At 39.5% G+C, this 21,011-nt stretch overlaps 1 protein-coding gene across 3 annotated transcripts in view; it reads right to left on the reverse strand.

Annotated features, from left to right (window-relative positions):
* Positions 1 to 21,011, reverse strand: part of pex14 (peroxisomal biogenesis factor 14) — a 51,653-nt gene that overhangs the window by 25,637 nt on the left and 5,005 nt on the right. For all 3 annotated transcript variants that reach the window (XM_046056937.1, XM_046056936.1, XM_046056938.1), the window contains exon 3: positions 6,094 to 6,178. In XM_046056937.1, the coding sequence (XP_045912893.1) occupies positions 6,094 to 6,178 (85 nt within the window). The remainder of the gene's footprint in view (positions 1 to 6,093; positions 6,179 to 21,011) is intronic.

Here is a 21,011-nt window from a genome sequence, read left to right on the forward strand (position 1 = left end):
ATATTGATGAGCATGGTTTACCTTATGAGGAAAAATCAGCCCTATAGTACATATTATTAGGTTGTGTTTTGCTCATTGTAGCCTAAGTGGGTGTCTCTCACTAACATTTTGCCATTACTTCTTTTAGCCATTTCCTTGGCTTATCGACTAAAAATCCCCTTTGTAAGAGAGCCTTTTACTTGAACTATTCCCTCAGGATTTAGAGAATTTACACAAGCTCAGAATAAGCTTCTTCCATCCTTTGAGAGAAATAGAGCAATTGGAAAGGGTTCAGTTGCAGTGTTTCAAGAGACTGCTTGACGTTTTCATTAATAGTAACTGCACAGTGCCAGATCATTATGTCTCTGGTTCTGACTTCCACAGCGACCTTTACAAGAGAAGCATAAAGTAACACCCATGTGTAGTATTAATAACATAAACTGTGTAAACATGTACACAAGCAGAAATTTCCATTTCTTAAGGTGCATAAGATATTATAACCAAAACCTTTTGAGATCAATTGATTCCTCCCATTTGAGTATCTGGTTAAGTGGCTTAATTGTGAGTCAAATCAGAATAGCAGGTTGAAATCCCACTTTAACCTATCCCCAAAATCCTTTGATAATGTACCACACAGCTTACGCCAAGAGGAGGTCCCTCCCGTCACCTATTTAAATGCTCTGAGGACTTCAAATGGCCATGAAAATTGTTGAATAATTGAAGGCAAATATTGGCCGGCCTGTAGTCTACAGCAGGTCCTGAGTGCCAGGAAGTGGTGAGTGCCATGTGCTGAGTTTGTGCAGTCAGACTGCACTGTCAAATAAGCAATAATGTGTCCCTGGACTCCTGATTCATCTGACCACAGCAGACTACACGGTGGCAGACTATTGAGTGAGACACGCAAGGATCTCAGTTTCACCAAATGAGAAGAAATAAAACATGCTTCTTTTTTTTTTCTCTCCTTTCACCTTGAAATGTTAAGTCTTCTTAAAGAAAATCTACATTTCAGCTGCTATCAAGCTTAATGTATGTACATCTTAATGGCTGTTCACATGTTTGATGTTGTTTATGCAGCAAGTTTTTTTTTGTTTTGTTTTTTTTTACCTTGCATCAAAATAAAAATACATGTAAATTCCTAAAGTTGTTTTCTAGTCAAATTACAGCTTGCTAAGTTGTGTTGTATGCTCTGATCTATTCGCTGTTGAGGGGAAGACAACAGCAAATGAAAGAGCCCTCAGATCCAAAAGAAAAGGGAACAAGGTGAAAGTGAGTTTTACATATAAAAGGAAAAGACAAAAAAGGACTGTGAAATTTATTATGGGTTCCAAAACCTGTGGAATGACCCCTGGACCCCCATTTCAGATCGACCTGTGGGGAGATGAATTTTTTAAGACATAAATTACACCTAATGACGACACCATAAAAAAGAACAATAATGGAAAGCTATTCTGTATTTCATTATACTGTATTATTTGGTGCACCTGATACACGCAGTGCCTGTTTATGAGTCACCGTATTAGCAGATGCTCAGCCAAAGCATTTGCTTTGACCTTGCCATTCTCATTGGGGCATGAAATTACGGTGCTGGCACCTCGATATTACAGCTATAAATACTGTAAACTGCATATCTGGGCTACGTTTTCTATTGTCTTTCAACATAAACCTGATCGGTATTTATTTAAAGGAAAACCCATTGCTCGTCAGGTTATTTACAGCTCTATTTTCAGTGGCTCATATTCTCTGGGTATTTTTTAAGGGCAAAGAGGCAGCAAGGCTCTTACATTAAATCCATTTCTCCAATTCTGGCACTTCTGGACTTTATGGGTCAACACCTAGGCCGGACAGCCAATTATAAAAATTGCTTACTAAAATATTTTAGGTGGTAAAAGGTGAATGCCTTTTTCACTGTCCTCCAAGGCCTGAATTATGAAGTTGCCCTTGGGTGAAAATTACTTACATTTTGAATATCGAATTTAGAAAAAAACCCATGGCAGGAGTCATAACTAGATGGGGGTCAATGGGTTATTAAGAAGTCGAGTGCATCTTCAACCTGTTTCGAACTCTGCCGGCGAGGGAGATTCTACATGTCATTTGGTTCGGTACAACTGCTTGAAAATAGCATGCCCTAAATAATGACCACTCTCATAGAGTATTCATTTATGTATTAAAAAAGGTGACTCTGCTCTCATTTCCCTGCTTTATCGCCTTGTACTGATGACAAAGTAGGCAAGGCCTAGGCTAGGTGGCGCCGTGGAGTAATTTATAACCACATCAATCCCTTTACCTTCTATGCAGGCCTTGGTCATTGTCATTTTTGTCCGAGAGGTGAGTCACACAACCCCACTTATAAACAGCATCCTATTAATATCTGGGATGATGAACCTTATCCTTACCTTCATACCAGGTATGGTAATAGACCAACATCCTACCTGTGTTCCCCGTGACCCTCGATCACTGGCCCTCTACTCAGGGTGAAATCTATTAGCATTATTTATTCAACTCAATAACAACTGGGACGGCATAAAAAAGAAATAAGTCAAGCCATCATGTATGTCTCACTGAAAATGTACTGTGACTGTTTTCACATGCTGAATTTACTTATAATGCAACAATGTATGTGTACTCTCTGTGTTTCCCAGACAAATTGCACACAGTTTGGTAATCTGGGAGCGGCTAAGTGATGTCAGTTTAGGGGCCACGGTCAAAGTGACATGTTGAGAGCTGGAAAATGCTGTTGACTTTGTCCTGAGAATTCGATTTTTTTGGTAATTATGTGTGTAACTGCTAATTGTCTGGGCTAAATGGTGGTGCCAAAATGGGACCCAACGCTCTTTAGTTGTTACATCTGTTAATTGTAAAGGACATAGGTGGCACAATTCACTAGATGAGACTGTAGCACATTATATTTCAGTCAAACAATAAAATTTACTTGATCTTGGCAAGGAACAAGTGAAGCAAAATTGCTTCAAGGTGGCTGCAAGATGCAATTCATTTCCCCACTCCCCCGCAAAAGAAAGAAAAAACAACATCGCTGGGTCTAAATCTTGATTTATATTACTATCTAAGTGACAAAGTTTCAATATTTCAGCCAGTTTATTCAACAAGGACTCAAGAAGGGCAGCTAGATATATTGGACTGCATAATTGCCAATTCATACCCTGAAATTGACAGTTGAAGGAAAACAGAAAATTATATTTTTCAATGAATATTGAAATAAACCAGGCTATTAGGATCTCTTTGGAAGAAAAGGAGATGTAACCAGAGAGGCATCCTTCAGTGCAGATTAGGGTACAAATGTGCAGGGAAATAATATGCACGAGCGAGATTATTGTGTAAAGATTCTGCAACATGCAATCAAAGTGGGCCCTATTTTCCCCTTCATCAGCTGTCCAGCGTAAGTACTGGCAGCAAGAGGAATCCAATTTAAATTCCACTCTACTGGGAGATGGTATTGTTTCATTTTATGTGTGCTTTGACATTTCTGGCTGTTAATAAAGAGTAAAATCCGGAAGTATTTACATAAATATGACATTAAACTGTATTAGAAATTAAGACTGACACATTTGCTGTAGCGGCTGTGGGAGGAGGAGGATGATTGAGTTTCTAGGTCAGAAGGTTGAGAGGACAATACATACTAGGTACAGAAACAGGGGAACTGTGAGAACTGAATAAAATAAATAGTCAAAATGTGTTTTTTACTCCCACAGGATTTAGAGAGACAATGGGGGGGGGCATTACATGTCCATTTACTTTTAATGTACACATGTAATATGTTTTATACTTTCTGTGATTATAATCCACTTAATCTTATTTCCATACTGTATAGACACCTCACCTTATTTTGAAAACCAGACGTTGTCATGTGTACCCTCACGCTAAATTCATCATATCTGACCCAATTTGATAAATGCTGTATGTGGTTCTCGTATTGTGCAACATGAACACTTCATAGGATCTCTTCAGGTAGGACTCTCTGCAACACTTTTCTTTGTAAAGACAGAAAATGACAGGATAAAGTCACTAACCTGCCTGTCAGCTTGCTCTGGTCCGTTTCAGTGGATTTGCCATAAAGGCTAGAATACATGTGCACTCCAAATGTAGGTGCAGCTAGCTCAATTGTCTTCTCATATATGTGTGACAGAAACACTCAAAGTGGTTCAGACCATTTGTTGCCTTTTCTAAGAAGTCAGCCTCAGATGGAGTGGATGTGCTAGGAGACAATTCAGCAGAACAGTGTCTGCAAACGGCAATTTTTATGTCTTTCTCAGACACTTCTTCACTTCACATCCTTCCACAATGCCGACATGTCAACTTAATTGTTCGGTAAATTTTTTCAGTCTTTTGACTTGTTAGGCCAAACACCGAAAGTGCTTTTTTCACAATTTTCGGCCGATTAATTTCGGTGGCCAAACATTCGGTGCATCCCTACTGTATGACATAAATTTCACTCATGATTTATCATTTCAAGAATTCTGATGCATACCTTTCCTAGAACTTAGCTGTGTACAAAATGACACTCAGATAATTACTATACAAATGTTGAAGATGCTGCTTAAATTAGCCTTTTCCTGACACAATTTCCTGTAACATAAGCATTTATAAATACTGCTCTAAGATTAAAATTAGTGCGTTGAAGAGGAATCGAAAGAACAATACTAAAACTGGTCTACTGAAGTATAGGGTTTAGCAAATTACTTTCCTAAAACAACTCAGGTACAAGATTTCCAGGTTCACTGTTGTAGGACTATACCATACAAGTCAAGAGTTATCACGCTGCAGAGTGCTACTCTAACATACTTTGTGCTTAATGTTTCATTGCTCTACTTTCTCTCATCTTTACCCTCTCTCTCCTAGAGATCAATGTCCTTATGCAAATTGAGGGTTCCTGTTTAGATCTACAGTGGAACCGACTTTCCAAAATAAATCTGCATTAAAGCGTCATACATATTTCATGGACTTAAAGTGCAGTAAGAGCAAACCATTTTGGATAGAGGAGCTCTGAGGAGTTTACAACAAAGCAGAAAAGAAAACGTGGCGTAGTATGACATCATTTGGTATTGATGAGGCCTTATTACATTTGAGAAAAACCAGCAGTAGATTGTGAACATGCCTTAGTTGTCAATAATGAGACGCAAAGACAAAGAAATTTCAAAAGATATCAAGAGTCATTAGAGCCACATGAGATGTGTGTAGTAGCAGCAGGCAACCATGGATTTGGTTTCAGGTTACCTTCCCCTGTCATGGAGCTTTTAGGCTCACTTTTCACTGTTTGGCTAGTCTAATGCTGGAGGCAAAGTCCCCCAGCATGGCAGAGGTACAGTCCCCTAGGTACAGAACTGTTTTGTGAAGAACTGAAACAAAAATACTCCCCGCAAAGAGTTTATCTGAGGTAAAGCCACATACTCTCTCTGTGCATATTGTCATTGCTCAGCCATAGGCCGACTGTAACAAATACATGGCATAACACTGCACATTTCCACGACGTATTATATTGAACCAACTTAAATGAGTTCAGAGCAATAAAGCTTTTTGCAAGTTTTATTGCGCAAACAATATTCTGCCATGTGTCAGAAATAATCTCAATGAATTGCAAAGAAACTGAAGAGCCAGCAAACATTTCCACCATCCCTGCTTAGAAAACCTCCCTCTGTCATGCCTCAAATTTACGATAACAGTTAAATTAAGTAAAAGGGTTAAAATGCTGGAAGGCAATATTGATAATTCCATTGAAAATGCAGAGGGAGTTTGTCAATATTAATTTTCCTGAACCCAAAGGAGCATCCCAACTGGTGCGTCATTTATTCACAGGGCCTGAATCATGCACTCTGAAGCTGAATCGACCCCCTGTTAGACCCCCCCCAGGGCAAAGAGCTACAGCCATGACCTTTGACCCTTATAGACCAATCTTACCCAAATAAAGACACAGTGTGTGCATCTCTGGCCAACCACATTTTGTAAACAAACAAATATGCATAATACATTTACATACATTTCTTTCCTATATATATATACATATAGTATTTATGTATAGTATTTTTCAAGGCTTCCTGCCTGGCATTCAACATAAAACAACATAAACATAAAACATAAAAGAGTTAATCAAACGTCTCTCACCTTTTTTCTTCAAGAAGGCTTTTCTGGTGGCCAAGGGACTCTGACGCACTTTTGGGTTCTGTAGAAATTTTATAGCAGTGGTAATCTGGGAAGAGACAAATGTGATTTAATTCCTCATAATGAGATAATGCGAGAGAAAGAAGGTCTGCAGGAAAGTGATGCTTTTAACAGTACAAACAACAGTCTAGACCTTCTTTAAGAAAAAAAGGCTCGTTACAAGTCCAGACCCCCAAAAAAACAAAAACCAAAAACATAAATGGATTCCATTTGATAGTTGTTTCTAAGCCCCCACACTCAGCAGTGAGGAGACCACCTGACCACTTTCCAGCTAAATGTGGGGAATGACCAAATCAGCAGTTATAAAATTAGCCCATCAAGAGTGCTGGACAAATGGAGTATGGAGCTTAATTTGCTATTACCCTCTTAAAGACAAACTTCCATTCTTAAGTGCGCAGTGGAAGAAAATCTATACTTAATGCAGAGGTGATCATTTGTATCTAATAACTTGAGAATCCTAGGCTGAAAACTTCTGTAATTCTTCCAGTTAAAAACCTGCCATGATCAAATCACCCAGCCTGAATGTTGTAATGACTTGAAACGTTAATGCACTAGAACGTTAAATAGCATCAGAACATCAGTAGTTTTAAGTGCACTGCGTTCATCGATTCTATTATGTTTTCCTTCGAGATGCACCTTAATTTTCCACCCCAGTATGCATTTCCAAGAATTGGAGGGAGAAAAAAAATCTTCCTCAAATGGCATTAAAACATAAATTTGAAGTGGGCGCCATGAAGTGGCGCCTCCTAAAATAGATAAATATGTAAGAACACAGAGAAAGGGGAAACACACTGGAGGGGAGGTTTAGATGACTTATTATCGCACCTGTGGTCCCTGTGATTCAATTGTAAAAGTCATCCCTCTAATAGGTTGAAAGGTTTTGATTACTCTTCTTTTCTCTTAGTGTTGAAAGATACAAAGTGATTGAGCGCCCTGCCAGTGGTAATTCGTTTTGGGTAATGCATTGCATATACTATGAACCCGTTTCAATCCAAAATAATTGCAGTTTAAACTTGTCCAAGGGGTAGGTGTGGCAGGGAGGCAGTGCAAAGAGCTAGATTTCTGTGACAAACACACAGTACAGTAGAGGATCCCAGCACGGTCAACTTTATGGAACTGGTTAAGACTAAAGGACTAAGAATAAGCTCAAAAGTTACTTAACTCTTTTAGTTTAATTAGGTGCACACATGAAAATACCATGCAGCATCCACAGACCTGCAGCAGTATAATACTATACTGTAAAGTTACTGTGAGATAAATGCCAATATGTACCAGATTCATCCCAAGAGAGGCTGGCACTATTTATTTAGACACTAATCTACCATTTCACTGTGACACTACTGTGACCTTCATGTACATAAAGGTTACGCAAAGGCTATGGAACTTCCTGTATCTCTATATGCTGAGGGCTTATTAAAGTCAGTCACCCGGAACCTTCATTGTGACAAGCAGATTAAACCATTTGCATGGTGAACCCCCAACTCGTGTTCTGGGCCAAAAGATACAGTCAAAACACAGAGAAAATATCCCTTTGATAACAAGACAAAATCATGCTGCTCTTGGCAAAGCTCTTCTTGTTCATGTCAGGGAGCCAACAAGACTACTTGTGCTAAAGGCAGAAATCAGAGTTAACAAACACACTAAAATCTAATATTCTAATATTTATTCCAGTAAATAAGAGTGATGCAGGCCCTGTGGGAGGTAATGACCTAATAGCGGAAAAATATGCTGAATGAGCAAACCTTGTTTACGTTCGCTTAAAATTTCGATAGCACAACATTGACAAGAAAATTGTATCAATGTTAATAGGTATAAGTATGACATGTTAGTGAGGACTGCAGCTAGCTCAGCTCGGCACACTAATGAGGCAAATGTCAATTTGGTTAAAACTATAGTGGGAGATCTTCAGGGAGCAGAAAAGTGCACTTCTTAGCAGATGACATAGATGCTTTGCACAAGTTCCATCCAGACATCTCAATCAATTATAACCACATTGCACAGGTTTCAGTCTTGTCTTGTTATTGACTTACAGATCATCCCAGTTACAGTGTTGGGTAGCACACAACTGGGCTTTTAGGGGGGTAAGATGGATAACAGTACAAAGCACATTTGGGTTGGCAATATAAATAACTACAAATAAAAAATGGTGCATTTCCTTCTGTTTGGTAAACTAGTGAATCCTTTTTGGTTAAAACCAAAACAGTTAGGCTTGTTTGTAAAGCTTCTTGTAAAGCGTTGACTGCTAATGCACCAAAGTGCTTCATGTTTAGAGCAATAATCTTTGCAAACCAGATAACCACTAAAGTGTCAGGTAAAGCCGAAAAAGAGGCGAAAACTCAATCACAGGAAGAGATAACATTAACCAACACACTTAAAGAGAGTGAAGTTGATGAACGGACAAGATTACAGCAGTGTTATTGAGTTTGGATTGGACAAGACTTTGCACTGCACTTGTCTGAAAATTACAATTGTGATACCTTGAATTGTGAGAAATGAGGTTGAAATCCAATTATGTTCGAACCACATGGTTGGATGCCTGAGGGAATCCATGTAACCAGTTGTATATTTTTGCTTTAACTAGTAATGGCAATTAACTATACTATACAGTAAGCCCTATGGATATTTTGCAGGTGTGCATTATGGGGTTTCCGGATCTGAGCAGTTGGAAAATTCAGACGTTCTATGGTGAAACTGTGATGCACTGTATACCTTACGAACTTTTCTTTTGGCTGGTTTCAGTATTTGAAGTTACAGCAAGTTTCAGTATTTGAAATAAACAACATTTAAACCACAACAGATGAAAATGACACCTCACAAAAAAAGACTCGAGACTCAACTTAATTATTCAGGCCAACCCAAACCACCAGTTGACTAACAATCACTCCGAACTGAAAGTGTTATAAAGGTAAAAATGCAGTGTTTGCAACTGTGACTTTCTTTTCTTAAAAAGGTTCACTGCATGTTCTTGAACTCTGCGCGGCTTCTGAATCAACTTACAGAAATTTTTATTCAAATACTACACATTTTAGCAACCCAGGGTTTACCTAAACTTCATTTCCTATCCAAAGTGTCGTGGTTTCGTGGAGCAAAACACTGCATAAAAAGGTGATTCAAAAGTAGGAAGTCAAGTCACATGTACTTCTTAATTCTTTTTTTTTTTTTACAGAACATTAAATTTCCATGCATTTAGCAACTCCTTAATCTATGTCATCTATTCCACAAAAAGGTATACGTACACATTTTATCTGCAACAATGAGGACATTCAGAGGGCATGATACAACTAGAAGTTGGGTGGGGGGGTGCAATGGAGGGGCTAAAAGGAAATCATTAGTAAGTATAGGATTCAGTCTCAGTGTGAATCAATTCATTCCAAATTGCCCTGGCCTGTACATTTGTGGAGAAGTGCCCCTGATATAATAACAGACTGATAGACATGAAAAAAAATTGTGTTAGACTAGTCTCAAATTTCCCCCCAAACACACGTTTGGAGGACCAAAAGCAAGAGAAAGTGAGAACGGCAAAAAATGAAGCTCTATATTAATTTGGTGCTTTCATGGATGATTTGCTATCAGGGGCAGCTGTCTTAAATGACTTAACCCAATACCTTTCTGATACCAGAGCCCCGTCAGAAAGGAATGAAGTTTTAATGCAATTACTGTATTTCCTTCAGTCGCTTGACTGCTTGATGTGGCCAACAGTGCTTTTTAATCTTTTTAAAAGAGCAGCTTTAAATGCCCTTCTAATTGTGACATCTTACCCACCTTAATGTGACCTTCAGTGGAGGCCTCATGGGGGGAGCTATAGGAAATTACTGACCCTGAGAGATCAGGAAGTGAGGTGCAGACCCGATCATTTGGCTAACCTTCACATGCACACTCGTTTAAGATTCTACGGCCCTGCTGTAGCTGAACCATTCTGACAATGACTGTACAAAAATACTTTTTGTGTCTTGCCTTCTTTGCTTTTCAGAGAAGTGACAAAGTGAGAAAATTAAAAGAAGAACCATTACTAAAACTCAGCATCAGTAAAATCTGATAAAAAGTAGTACTGGTGGAACGCTTTTTTTCTTCTTCTCCTGACTAAAACTCTGAGTCTAAGCTCTGTTTTAGTACTTACATACTATTACATTTGTTAAAACGGTGCAGTAAGTAAAAGAGTAAATACAGTGGGTTGGTTTTCTGTGTCTTATACTGTCTGAATGTGGTCAATCTTTATCGAATGATGGTAACTTTTGAAATTTTAAAAGGTCAGAGTCAACATTTCAATAGATGAAAAAGGGTCATGGAAAACTTCATTGACATTTGCTTTGCAAAGGTTTAAAAATAACATACAGCGCTGTATCAGTGTCAGTTTTAGAGCCATGGGCAAGGCTACAATCGTGACATCAAAAGCACATTATGCAATTTTTGTAAAGGGGGGGTGGGGTGGTGGACGGAAATCAAGCTTTTTTCAAGACCACTGCATGTACAGACCAAACTTTCCATTCAGCAGCATTTCCCTATCAGAGCTCTGTCATCAAAACACACAAACATGGAAAAGTTGAGTAGGTGCAGCGGTAAGAAACACTAGGGGTTAAAGTACATTTGATCCAGCGAGGACACTATCAAACTGTAAAAACTGTGCAGAGTACACATAAATAGTGATATTACAGTCATAAGAACTACACTAAGGCTATCACAGAAAAAGAAATGTTACCTGGCTCCTTTCCCCCATTCTCTGCTGGAGATCCAGAAAGCAATTTTTACTATGATATAAAATTTTAAAAACTACAGTCACATATTTTATGATTCAATGTGCTGGGTATGCATGGTCATGTCATGCGATTGCTTCACTACCTTCATATTGTACATTTAAGTTATGATATGAATCTTGAGAATAAGCTCAACAAGTGTGATGTGTGTTTTTACAGGTTGTAGTTCTTCCTCTTTTAAAAGCTGGATTAACAGGCTAAAGTGTGAAGAAATGGTTCAATGGTTAACAACAACAACAACATGAAGCATTTTGTTTATTCTTGTGAGATCGAAACATGTGGCATCCAGCCAACTCAAAAGTAGCTTGAGAGACACGATATAAAGCCGAGTCTGACATGTCTTAATGTGTAACTGCCAGCCGCGCTGCCTGGGGTTGCCCTTGCTTAACTAGCGAGACAGATGACTGTTTGGATAAGGACATCCCCAGCGGGGCCCTGAGAGCCCCGATGACTAAAGAGCAGTGACTCCGTCAGTGACACCTCACTTTCACCCACTTTGGACACAAATACTTATATAGCCCACAAATTCCTTTTAATTCAGGTAAAAGGCCCAAACCATGAGTCTGGAGCTGCTCTGAGAGATGAGGGTCATCAGATATTAACCCATGGCACTTTAGCTGTGGGGGGTGCAAGAGGGGAGTCACAGTGGAGCACAACAAACTACTTAGCCACCACAAAACAATCCAGCCCCTTCTCAGCTGCAATCCAGTAATGGATACTTCCTCAGCTCCTCGATTGGTCAAAATGTTTTCATACAATAATTTAATTCAGAAACACATTTACAAAGCAGGAGTAATCAATTTTAATTAGTTGATTTTTTTTTTCCATTCGCATAAAATTTAATGTACTGCCATCGATCTCCTTTGTTCTTTAATGCAGTGCCTCTTTCCTGTAATTCAAAGCTTTTCTTCTATTTTTTTCCCTCTTTTACAGTCAATGATGACATTCTGTGACAAGCAGCTTCGTGTGCTTTTAGGTATGTGGAATGAGTGTTACTTAACATGAGAGTGTTCACGATGAAAGTTCAGAACAGCGGAATTTACTAAAAGAGTGTGGTTATAGTTTGGTTTTGAAATGTGTTGCGTATAAAAAACATTGTGTTGAAAAATTAGACATCAAATATATGATTTTTTTTTTAAATAATACAAATATAAAACTGTATATAAACTTTGGTCATTGATCTTTGCTTAGTGACTAATTTTCTTAAAATAAAAATGTTATTTCAGTTTCATATTGTGCACCATTTTTTAAATTTACAAAAACTATAGTGAGGTGAATGTCAATGACGGCATTTTGTGGCAAGCCGCTTCATGTGCTTTTTAGATGACCATTGCCAGACACAGTGGAAGGTACAAAAAATCGGGTTAAGTGTAAAAGTGATTTATACATGTGTTACTATAAGTAATTTAAAGTAAGTTCAAAATTGAGACATAAAATATATGGAAAAACTTTAGTCACTCTTCATTGGCTGCTCACTTGAATTTCATAAAACTTAAATTACATACTTCTCTTCATTCAAAATGCACAGAGGTCAATAAAAACAAACATTTACATTATGAATGATACATTTTTAGCCACAATAACTGGATCTGAATGAATCTGTCTAAAGCTCTTTTGTGAACAGAAACACAAGCAACCAGCCACAGTGACATCAACAAACACAAAGCCTTTTCTTAAAACCGCCACTGCTCTGTGTGTTGTCCTTCATATCATCAAGGCCCGCAAGCCTTTCACATTCAATTAGTTGATTGAGGCAAAATGCAAGCGGCACCAGCAGCAAACAACGTGAAGCTTGTGTCCGAGCGACACGCCACAGAAGTTGTGTTGTGGTGTCACAAGAAGAGCCGCTTCCGTCACAAGCAACTTAGAGTGACAAGCCTATCCTCCTTTGTTGATCCAAACTGCTCCTCTCACTGAAGCGGCACCCACCCAAAGACACACATACACCCTGCAATACACATACACACACAGCAAAGCAACTACAAGTGAACCACTGCGATAGGCAAATAAAGCAGGGAGCTTGGGTGAAGACGCAGTGAGTTGGCGTCAGTTTTGCGTGCCGTTCTGCCAGCCTGCCAAATTGACTAATAAAACTAGAATAGAGAGGCCAGTGACAATAGAGAAAGAGAGGTGTCCTTTTATTGATCAAATTATTCCTTCTTGGGTACACTGTGCCACCGGATGAGAGTGCGCTCACAAAGACAACCAGACAGATTGTGACATTCCAGTGACATTATAATCGGGCGTCAACCCTTCTCCAGTCAATAGGCTGTATGCACTAATCGTGCGTCTTGGATCAGCAATTTCATGGTCTTCAAAGGGGGCCAGGAATTGGTGGCATGACCCTCCACACGGGGTGAGACCCCTCTTTCCTCACCGGGTGCCACAGAGAGAGGGAGAGGAGTTAGTGTTAAGGGAGACGCATGGAGGCAGGAGCGGAGCCAGAGAAGATTAACATCGCCATCTACTGGTCAGGGGTGGTACAGGTGGAGTCAAAGAGAGGGGGGAGAAAAGCCTGGCAGTTTACCCTTGTGGCCTGTCTTTCACCGAGACCTGTCAGAAACATTTAGACACACTTGCCAAGACAATGGGCCACACGTCTACAGCGGCAGATAAGTCAAGACTGAAATCACCATCAAATGGGGGAGTAAAGCAGTAGACCATCGTTTGGTTTTGGTAAAACAGAGCAGGCAGAGTCTGTTCCTGATCACACTAAGTGACAAAGAAAAATGTTGGCTAATTCTCCTTTTCTGGAGGCTTCCAAACTGCCAGTAAGAATTTAACCTCGAGAGGAGGATAAGCATAAAAAGTGTGCGCCGCTGACGGCATCAGAAAACACCACTCATCAGGGTCACATAAGTAGCAGTTCTTTTTTCTCGTTTAACCCCGATGCCAGAGAGGATACAAACACGACAGCTTGTCAGATCAAATAATAATTCTTTATTTCAACCTTTCTCAACCAGTGAGGTAACAGACTGGAGATTTTACTGGTTATAAAATGTCATAAAATGACAAAAGCACGTATGACATTCGGTTTATACCGGTTTATACATGCCACACCTAAACATAATCCACCTCTTCTGAGAAGTTCAAACAGATTTTTCAGGTTTTACAACATGTTTGCTAGAAACAAACGTGACAAATCCATCCATCTGCCTTAAATGAAAAGTTTGTACATTTAGGTTATTTCTTTACATGCCACATACATTTTTCAAAAATGTATTTAACATCCCTGTTATATATTGCTTCTAAAGAGTCACTTATTGTACTGTATTCTTCCTAAGAGGGCCATGAGCAATCATTTATTTAAAGACACAGGCTTCCCTCTTCAAAATAATGTCCCCTAAAATGCGAAGATTTAAAATCAGATCAAAACACCAAAACTGAACAAAAAAAAAGGAAAGGAATGTTGCACGTCACTCCTGCACAGCACCCATACTTTTTGTGACTACAGTGAGAGGCAGTGGTCAAAGTTTAGGCGTCAACACCCATCTGAACTCTACGTCAACTCACGTGGCAACAGGGAAAAATACATGTTTTACCAGGCTCCTCCAAAAGAAAGAGGAGAGGAGACAACCCACAGTGAACCACTATAATGTCACACGGGGTGGCGTGTTACAGCGAAGGGGCTGAGTTGGCAAGCAGCTCAGCAGCAGACGCACACCTGTTCTGACATTTTCTGCCGACCTTGACACAGAAAACACATGACAATGCCACTCTGCGTTTCAAAAATACAGGCTGTTTGACGAAGCCCCTTCACTTCCCCTTTTCTCGTCCCCATGATACCTAATACCACTTTCCACACAGTATGGAAGGGGAGAAAACCATGACGTAGTCCTATGTATGTGAAGAGGGACGGACAGCAGGCAAGTCACGTATAGTTACAGTAAATAACAAGGAGATACCGGGAGTAGTAAGGGGAGACGTACAAAAATATGATACAGAGTCATATTTGGCAACCAACTGTAGCTTTTTCTACAGGATTGCAGGCCATTAATACCTCCCTAAAAATCCCGAATTCTACAGTAAACACACTCTGGAAATGACAATAAGGCCTCAGACTAGCTTAAATCGATTACATTTCCGTCATCTCATTCTCACCCTTTCTTTTTGAAATTCATGACAGAGCCACAATACATTCATCCATCTACTATTTTAATCAAAGAGAAAACAAAGTACTGCTGCCAAGAGAGCTACACAGGAAAACAAATGCAATCTTCCTGTTAATCACTGCATTAACAAGAAGTCGACAGTCTTGACGCACATACCAGGGAGGGGAGCCGGTCCAGGTGTTGGATAATTGTCAGTTGTGCCAGTGGCTACGGTTGCTTTTTTACTGTGCCAGCCTCTCTTTCGCTGCTGGTCTACACTTGTGCCCCACCTTAATGATAGCTTTTAAAAGGCCTCTTTCTGCTGAAGACTGCATACAGACACAAAGAAGTCTTGGCAAGAGTTTCTCCATGCTGACTGTAGTGGACTATAGATGAAGGCATAGACGTCTCGCTATAATCAGTGCCAAGTGATGTGTAGCTCGATTTTAAAGAAGCATGAGGAACGTCTCATTTAAATGAAAGGCCAAAAACCACTTTAAAAAAAACAAAACACATATAGGCTTTGTAATCTTTCTGAAAAACAGGTCCATATATCCTCTTTCTGGAAAGCAGTCACATATAAGAAACACATCACAGTAGCCCGCAGAACAACTTGTCAAGACAGCAACTTGTCAGAAATGATTCAAGCGTTTCTTCTTTCATTCAGAAACAAAACTCCTTCAGCTGCAGGTGAGGATAACGTCATTCTGAGACGAAGAGATGAATTGCAAGACGGTCTCAACTTTTCATTACAAAAACACACTGAAAACTTTACAATATACTGCCAATGCACCTCTGTATCACACATCTAAAGTTGGGCTAATTAGACTGCAAAATTTTCACTTAAGTACTCTATTTTTGCGTTTCTGTATTCTGTCACTTTCATTTTGGTCTAGAGTAGCCCGCTATCTCTTTTTTTCAGATTCACCAGATAAAGCCACAATCTCAGGGCGCCACACACAGAGAAACTCTGAAATCCCATTAGCATTTTGCTTTCATTATTTTTAATCAAACCCAGAAAACTGACACATATTAATTAATATCCATTACCAGTTTTTTGCCCCTCTCCCAGAGAAGAGGTTGGGGGGAAAAGAAGCAATTAACTTAACAAAATAATCAAAAAAATTGTTTCAGAAATCCCTGATAAATGTCATGTGAGGTCCCGTCTAAATGTAAGAAGTGTAATACATTCTTGCTGTCATATTCCATTAAACTGCTATTACAGTCTTGATAGAACTATTAGTCACTACATTATTAATAACATTAATGTATTTACATTTTGGGTGTACAAGCCTGCTTTCATGCAATAATTTATGAACCCGACTACAGATATGTTATAACGTTACCCATCTAGGCTCTTTTGTGTTTATTATTGATTGTGAAAACAGTCAAAATTCCAAGTCAAATCCCCCTCTGCCCCCCCACCCCCTTAATGTATTGGAGTGGGCTGTTTACATTAAAGGAGTGGAATAAAGTGCATTTACATCTGAAGCATAACTTCATAATTTACATTCCAACATTTATTAGAGGTGACAAACGAGCATTTGGTCCACTTGTGCTTTTCCACAATGCAGCACTCATTCAATCCATATAAATTACAGCTGGGCTAGGGAGTGCAAGAGCAAATTATTTTATTATATTTATGCATGTATGACTCTATAGGGGGTTACTGAGACAAACAGGGAATTACTTGATTAGGCCAACTCTGGTTAACAAAGAAAGAAATATGAGACTGAGGGTTGGGCCAATCAAATTTCAGCATTATTCAAATGTTTGGCCATAATTTAAATATCTAAAATACACAGATCTTGGTGTAAAAGCTTTAGCTCTACAACAGTGTGTATTTAACGGTGTATTTATAAAATGAGTAGACTGCAGGCCCTACATTTTATAGTAGAATAAGAACAGCACTACTAAAACAGCTCTCTATACTTTATAAAATACACAGTATTAGAACAGCAATACTTAAATTAGCTCTCTATACTATGTAAAAATACACAGTATAGAGAGCCATTTTAAGAATTGCTGCTCCAATGGCCCACTCTTAGCTAGAGCAAATATTATTCAATTAAAAGAAACTTGCCTAAAAGGCAGTATTATATTACATAATTAGACAGGGCAGCATTTTCAGAAGTGTAGTTACAAATGCACTGAGGGGATCCCAGCATTTGAACAAATATCTGGCGCTGTAGGGGAGCTTGCCGACAAATTAACAGCTAATAACTTACTGGGAAGCCAGATAAAAGGAGAAAAAAATGTTCCCCAAAGTGTCAATTACAAACAATTTTTCCTCTGATTTCCACACTTGTGAAAGCATGATGTTCTAAAAAGCATTTTCAATAGTGTACTAAAATAGCTAGTTGTTCATTTCTTTCTTTTTTATTATTTTTATTATATTTACACACTGGATTCATTCAGAGACAAATAATTCAGCATCGGCAGCAAGATTGTTAGGGATAGCTCTGAAAGCGTGAGCATATGAGAGCACTTGCTGGTCAGAGAGGGAGAGAGACAGGCAGACGGGTGCAGGGAGAGGGGGAAATGAAGGGGGATTCAATCAAATTCATGTTCATTAAAAGCAGAGGATATCACAAAAATTAGAAAGATGCTGACAAATCAAAGGGTCTCAGTACCTGAATTACCATAGTCATTTACTTATTAGAGCCAGGATGCTTCCTGTCAATCAAGAGCCATCACATTCTCCATTTGCGGCGGAAAGCCAGCGTAATTGCTTCTCATACTAATCAACACAACTTGTGTAATTATGCCTTGAAAGTGACATTGGAGGCTGAGAGCGATGTGAGCAGTCTTGACAGCGGAGACATCTCAGATTCATCGGGAGATTTCCAGCCTCGCTGCGAGGAGACAAGCCACTCTCAGACCAAGTTACTCACTCGAGCAGTTTACAACCATAAACACAAAGAAAAGACGATAAATCAAGTTGAAGTAATTACAAAGCAGAATACAGAGGATAAAGGAAGCTCAGCTCAATAAGGCCACTTTCCCAAGTATATTGAGGCAAAATGACTATGCTGTAATTAAACTGGTGTCGTATTTCTATCATTTCTTAAGTAAACATATTATGACAGTTCACTAAATTGTGGGAGAATAGGAAATTACAGCTCTGTTACCATGCTGTTTACATTAATATACTTGCTGAGACGAAAACCCTACAAATACAGTCCTAAGTATTCATTAAAGTTTTTGAATTCGGCTTAATCACAGACTTTACATGTGTCTCCAAAATGAACTTTGCGTAAAACTAGCGTTAACATTCCTCTGAGGATTTCCTCATTGGAAAACTATCCAAACCATATTCCCAGGCTGCATCTGTCACACTGCGGTCCAGCTAGGAAGGTCAAAGTGAGGTCAAATTACTGCAACAAATCAAGAGCCACGGGTCACGACATGAAACACTATCTACATAAAATATGTGTATTATTGACACACAGTGGCAACAGCTTCTTCTTCATTTACTATGAACTTTACAGTGAATTAAGGGATTTTCAATGCTCATCTAAATCCAAAAAAAAACGCTATTGTCGGCGGTTGGCAATGATCTAGTCCAGCTCAGCACATGAGGCAGAAGCCACAAAAGAAATAAAATGTATAAAATGGGTTAGACTCATCTGTGCTCATCGTTTTTCAAAGAGGTGGGAGGAACCAATTCGGAAAAAAAGTCACCAACATCAAAAAGAAGTCAACTGATAATTCTGGCATAGTATGAGGGGAATACGCGTAATGATTTCATCTGTGAACAGAAACGAAGATGAGAGATTTATGGCTCGTAAAAAGTTCAAACGACAGAAAAACCAAAAATCCTTGTCTGTGTCATTCCTCGCTCATGACCTCCAAACTTTAGCACATGTTGAAGACAAAGTAGAGAAATGCTCTTTTGTGGCCAAATATGAGAAAAACAAGTACAGTTACTGACATAGAAAAAAATCGGCTTTTACAGGAAAAGCCTGTGTGATTCACCCCCTGTGTTCAACTCTAATGAGTCAAAAAGTGTGACCTGCACTTAAACAAGAAGTCACAGCCAGAAGCTGTAAACTCATTTTCCCCATCTGAGCCAGCAACATCGGCAGGACCTGGAAGATGTGCTCCGAGCATGCACGATAAATCTGACGTGAAATCATAATCATAAAAGCAATTAGCTGACCCTGCGCCACTCGTCCTTGGACATGACAGTGAGAATTCATACAGAGTCCTCTAAGGAGGCAGGCTGCCGGGTTGGGCGAGGAGGGGAAAAAGTGCTACACAGCAACATTAAAATGGAGGGCCCTTCCTGTATCATTAACCACAGAAACAAACAGCGCATGATGCACAATGAGTGTTGTGCTGAGAAACAGAGAATTGAGCTTTTATGCTTTTCATAGTGAAAACTGCACCACGAACACTGAATCAAACCGCGGTGCGCAGATGTTTCACATGTGAACCTATAGGCATAGGTGACAAAATACAACTGATGGCATGACATCACCACATCCTACATCATGCTGCACGAGCCCACGCTGTGAAATCCAGTTTTCATAGGACACTAAAAATAAGTTTGCTTATCTGAAAGGAAACATAAATATAAAGACAGATGATGTCCACACATGCCTTTGTTCTGTGCATCTGCAGAGCGTGCAGCATGTTTACAGTCAATGTGACGGGATTCTGAATCTATTGACAGCGAGATGGCAGGTGATCAGATTTATTCGACTTTTCTCTTTCAAGGAGCATGTTCGAATCTGAGAAATCTCTCTTCACACACCCTTTTATGCGCACACACACACACACAGAGTTTCTCGCCATCACTTCCCACCCAGTAATTACAGCGAGGCCGAACTAGTGGCTGCCACCTAGTGACCGTCTTCTCCAATAATCATGAAATATCTCTATGGCTCGCGCCCCCACTCGGACCATAACTCTCCTTTACTGCAGACAGCTCCAATAAAGGATTACAATTACAATTAAAGTAATGAGCAAAGAGGAAAAAAGGAAAATCTCAGAGAAGGTTCCCTAGACTAACTAAATGGTAGCCTAGTTTCTTGACAGAATGGAGTTACCATACCAGGCTCATTACCGGCTCCCATTTCTTATTCTGCCCCAATAATTAATTTGGAGCATGTTGAAACCTGGAGTCCTCAAGAATTAAAATAATAATAGTTTTAAAAGTGATGAATGTGAAATGAATTGAAATATGAATTATCAAAAGAGATTAACTTCTTGTTATTTTTGCTTTATGGTGGTCAAAATGTAAAAGAAAAAAAGTTAAAATCCCGTCAAATATGTTGTATTATCTGGGTTTTGTTTTTTTTTATTCTGCAAATGATATAATCCCGTGAAGAAAACACACACACACAGACAGAAAGGATGCATTGGTGTTAAAAGTGCATGTATTTCACAAACACATGTTTCATGGGGAAAGTCATTAAACGTCAAAAATAACTGAGTCAAGACCCGAGAGTAACCTCTGACTTCCTGGTATCACCACTGTGTTACATTTGTGTTACACCTACGCATACAAAAAAAAAAATAAAACTCTTTTCAGGGCTACAGTAACATATGAGGAACATCTGTCTGCCTGCGACTCGCAGGGCTCAGCAGCAGCGCTGCCGGGGAGGGAGAGGCGAAATGAGGAGTAAAAGAGTCCAAGAAAGACAAAAGGGGACAGTAGCAGCGGTAGCACGTTCATGTCGCTGGCTGGACCGATTACTGTTGGCACGTCCTCTGCCAACCTGCCAGGTCCCCCACAACTCCTGCACTTAGCACACTGTTCCTTCCCCCCTCCATAGTATGATGGCTATTGCAGAGGGGCTATGGAAATTTGGAGACTGCTGAGCCAAAACAGATCACTTCAAAGCGGCTTATTTAACGCTTGCTAAATTTTTCATCACAGTCGCTTAATATCCTGGGGAAGGGGAGCTTTTGAAGTTGCTGTGAGACCGGGGATGTTCTTCTTACAATTCTTTTTCCCCTCCCATTACCACCCTCCCTCTGCTGTACTAAACCCCCGAAACTAAAACACATA

This window comes from Micropterus dolomieu, linkage group LG08 (genome assembly GCF_021292245.1).
Source record: "Micropterus dolomieu isolate WLL.071019.BEF.003 ecotype Adirondacks linkage group LG08, ASM2129224v1, whole genome shotgun sequence".
NCBI classification, from domain to species: Eukaryota; Metazoa; Chordata; class Actinopteri; order Centrarchiformes; family Centrarchidae; genus Micropterus; species Micropterus dolomieu.